This window comes from Aplysia californica, unplaced genomic scaffold, assembly GCF_000002075.1.
Source record: "Aplysia californica isolate F4 #8 unplaced genomic scaffold, AplCal3.0 scaffold00057, whole genome shotgun sequence".
In the NCBI taxonomy this organism is placed as follows: domain Eukaryota; kingdom Metazoa; phylum Mollusca; class Gastropoda; order Aplysiida; family Aplysiidae; genus Aplysia; species Aplysia californica.
In genome coordinates, this window is record NW_004797327.1 from 1,677,066 (window position 1) to 1,681,227 (window position 4,162).

General features: G+C 46.6%; 1 protein-coding gene across 1 annotated transcript in view; it reads right to left on the reverse strand.

Annotated features, from left to right (window-relative positions):
• Nucleotides 1-541: 541 nt before the first annotated feature.
• Nucleotides 542-4,162, reverse strand: part of LOC101859312 (prickle planar cell polarity protein 3) — a gene marked incomplete at its 5' end in the record, with an annotated part of 65,794 nt that continues 62,173 nt past the window's right edge. The window contains 1 exon segment of the mRNA XM_013079614.2: nt 542-3,551. Within this exon segment, the coding sequence (XP_012935068.2) occupies nt 1,789-3,551 (1,763 nt within the window).

Consider the following 4,162-nt stretch of genomic DNA (forward strand, 5'->3'; position numbering starts at 1 on the left):
TGTGTATATATATATATATATATGCATCACCACTGTAACCCAAAATTCAGCTCATAATATTGCACAAAGTCCTAGGATGATTATGTACTCATAAGCTAGCTGAGGCCAGGCATTGTACATTACATGAGAAAATGTGGTCTGGTTTTGGATGCATTATTACAACATTGGGTATGAAATATTCATATATGAACATATTATACACATCATGAAATCTGAACATATTATACACATCAAATGTACAAGTACATTAATAGTTCAAGCATGTGAAGATTTGTCTTCACATCCAGGGAAAAACTGATTCTAAGAACATAGACCAAGAGAATCTATTTCAGGTTTTAGAATAATCATGGTATTCTTTCTTACAATGGTACTACATTCCAGACTCAAAGCAGAGCATGTATCACTAGCAAAAAAAGAATCAGCAGTACGTTTGACTTCAGTTAGATTTCATAAGCATAGATTTGCAAGTAGCCTACTGTCAACATAAAAGAATGGGTCAATCATGTTAAAACCAAAAAGCAAACAAACGTAGAACTTCTCCTTTTGCCTAGTTTTGTACAGATTTAAAGAAAAAAATGATTCAGCTTATCACATGACCATCCCTGGATCCCCCCTCCCTCCCAAAAACAAACTTTAAAACATTCCAACAGTCTCAAAATTACTAGCACACATTTTGACCTACGACTACACAAAGATGACTTGCCTTAAAGAAAAGTACAAACAACAGAAAGTACCAACAACTAGACTTAGCAACATCAACGAGCTAAGACCAGAGTCTGTTCACTTTCCTGCCTACTTTTGTAAGAAAATGAGCAGACTGTCAAAAAGTCGTTTGCATTGAAACTACCACAGAACAAACGACACAGGGCAATTGGCCAGCTCAGATACAAACGATCACATTGATGCGCTTCCTAGCTATACAGAGAGGCTTGGGCTACAATGCTATCCACCACAGCAACTAGAAGCAGAAGAAGCTGAATAAATCAAACAGATTTATCATATTAATCATATTTACACAACAGGGAGCCATTTTACTGTAGGTACTGAAATTATTAACATATGACAAGACAATCACACAATTAATTTGTGAACCTGTTTGTATTCCAAAGACCAGTCAAATTTGAGTGCACTTTAACAACAGAGAATCACTTGCAGCGTGTGTGATACCAGAAGAAGTATGGTACACCCGAAAAAAAAAGTATGGTACACCACTGACATTAAGTTTGAGGATATTTTGTACACCTTTGTATCACAAGGGCATCATAATGCGCTGGGATAGGGTCTGTGTAGCAAGCTAAAGCTAAGCAAATGTCACACACTTGCACACCAGAACAAACTCCGTATCACAAGAAAAGACAAGCAAGAGATCCGTGTCACCTGCAACGAAGTTCAAAACACAAAAAAGACATTTGGATGAGTACACACTGAGTATTATTTCAGCATCTCCTCCTGTCTCACACAAGCCTTGGTGGGAGGGCGATTGACTGTAAGTGGAACACACTCCTCAACACAGTTCAGATCATTCAGGAGGTGGGTTGCTTCAGCCTGACTGTCTGGGCCAACTCCAGATGAGTGGAATACATCACCCTCACAGGCAGATGGAGATATTCGATGAAATAACTTCCCCACAGAGGAATCGAACTCATACTGTCACACGCAACAGGGAAAAGAGCCTTACCTTTACACCAGACACTGTGGGTAGATTTTCAAAATGCTTATATAGTGTATATATATATATATATACACGGTGAAATGAAGAGATGTACAGTTCTCAAAGGAACGCATATGTCACTGAATGGTGCACTGTTTGTTTTTCTGTCGATGCCGGCGACTCCTGCCCTGGACTGAAGAATGGTTCCTAGCAGTGCCACCAATGCCCATGTCGTCCACATAAGAGATTTTGTTACTGGCGCGAGGCGACAAGTGATAATAATAGTCAAACTCATCAGAGTCGGTGGAACTAGAGCAGGTGCTGCATCTGTCGTCGTCAAAATTTCCGAACATAAACCGGTCAGCTGCAGAGCTATCCAGCACTGGTGGGCGCTGCTGAGTCTTGGTGGCCCCAGCCTTGTTGCTGTGCTGATGCGATGACTGGTGGCTGTGGTGGTTGTGATGGTGGTTGCTGTGGCTGCTGCTGCCATGGGAACGCGAGCTGCTCATGTTGGACCCGCTCTGAGCCGAGGTGCTGCCGGGGCGACCTTCAAAGCTCTGACTACGGGGGCAACCATTGGGTCTAGGGCTTCGAGCCTGCCCGCTGGGCGGTCGGGTGATTGGGTTCATCTTGGTGCTGTCTGGGAGAGGTATACCGGCCGCGTTGCGTGGGAGGGGAAGAGGTGGTCTCGCTGAATCCGGGAGAACAAGAGGCTCCCTCGGCTCGGAGATCCGGGTGTTTGGCAACTCAGGGTAGGACCTCACTGAAGCTGGAGTGGCTTGGCGATACACTGGGTGACCTCCTTGCTGAAGCGGAAAACCTGTCATGTTTTGGTGATGAAACCCGTTCAAGTGTGGGTCGACCATATGGTGGTTGTTGTTGTGGTGGTGGAAGCTGTGTTGTCGTAGCATCTCCTGATGTTGCTGCTGGTGGTGGTGATGATGGTGGTGGTGGTAGTGGTGACCGTTACTCGGGTGCATGATCATCATGGCTGCCGGAGACATGAGAGTGTTGGGGTCGTCGGCTGGGTAGTGATGGGGCACGCTCACCGAGGCATAATGTACGCTCATATTCTTCTCCGACCCAGACTGACTGGGCTGGCTGTTGTTACTGGGACTCAATGGGTCGCTGTTGTGTTCAGATTGTCCGGCCGTTGACTCCGCCTCCAGCTCAGGCTCGCCCTGACTCAAGTCCGGCATGGAAAACTGGGACAGCCGATTCCGCCGCTTGGCTTCCTGTAGAGGCAGTGCGTCCACCAGTCCGTCAACGTTGAGTGTGTAGACAGGCTCCTCCTCCTCCTCCTCCCCCTCTGTCCCCGCCTCAGCGTGCACCTCAAACATACCAGGAGCGTACACCTCACTGTTACTGCTTGTAGCATAACCCTGGTCACGATCTGAAGAAGGGAGACTATCCGGCAATGTATACTGCTGTCTCAGCACTTCCTGTATCCCAGCCCGGCCTTCCTGCATCACGTGACTCACAGGGGAGCTAACTCTAGCCTCCTGCATGTTCACCAGATAATCCTCTGGCCTTCGTGGTGTCTGCGTCGTCATGGAGCCCGCCCTGCTACATGCCGCGGAGCAGTAAATCACCCCGTGCTTGGGCAAGAAAGGCCGGCCCAGCAGACTGGTCTGGCAGGTGTGGCAGCGGAAACAGGTCTCAGAGGCGTGCCAATGTTGCCCGTCGTGCGTCATCTGTCCCTGGTCCACGCCGATGTGCTCGCCGCATGTGTCGCAGTACTCGGCGAACATGTTCTCGTAGCACGAGCAGCAGTAGGGCCGGCCCTCGCGCATGATGTACCTCTGACCCCCCAGCTGGCGGTCACACTCCAGGCAACAGAAGTGTTTCATGTGCCAGCTGCTGCCCTCTGCCTCTGTGCACTCGTCCGCAAAGATGATCTGTCGGGAGAGAGACATGCATACAAGTTAACTGGTCATTCTTGGTGTCGAGACAGAGACACATACAAGTATACTGGTCAGTCTTGGTGGTCAATTCGGGTCTTAGAACAGACACAAATAAAAGCCGTTAGTAATATCAAACTGAAAACGAACAGCAGAGGAACGATCTTTCTGGTGATAAAGTCAAATGGCAGATTTAAATCTTTTTTTTAAAGAAGAAAAAAATCAGGGTCCATAATATCGAAACAACGTAGAGTCAACCCGTGATACTCCTTGATCGGACCCAAGATTGTGAACGTCTCAGCCAAGGTAGGCCTACATAATATCAACTGAAAAGAGTAAAAATGCTAGAAGGGACTAACGGCTTCAGAAAGTAAATGTTAGAGTCGGTAGTACATTTTAAGCCAGGTACGTTATACCGAGGCTTTACTGGCGAAAAAGAGTTAGGAAATCACGACTGGGAAACAACAGCCAACAAAGAAACAAAACAAAAACAATTACAGAAAATGGATCAGGGCAACGTCGGACAGCCATAAGAAATGCTCTTCCCCTTAAAAAAAACAAAGACAGACGAACAAACAAACAAACAAACAAAAAACTCTTCTTCTTCTCC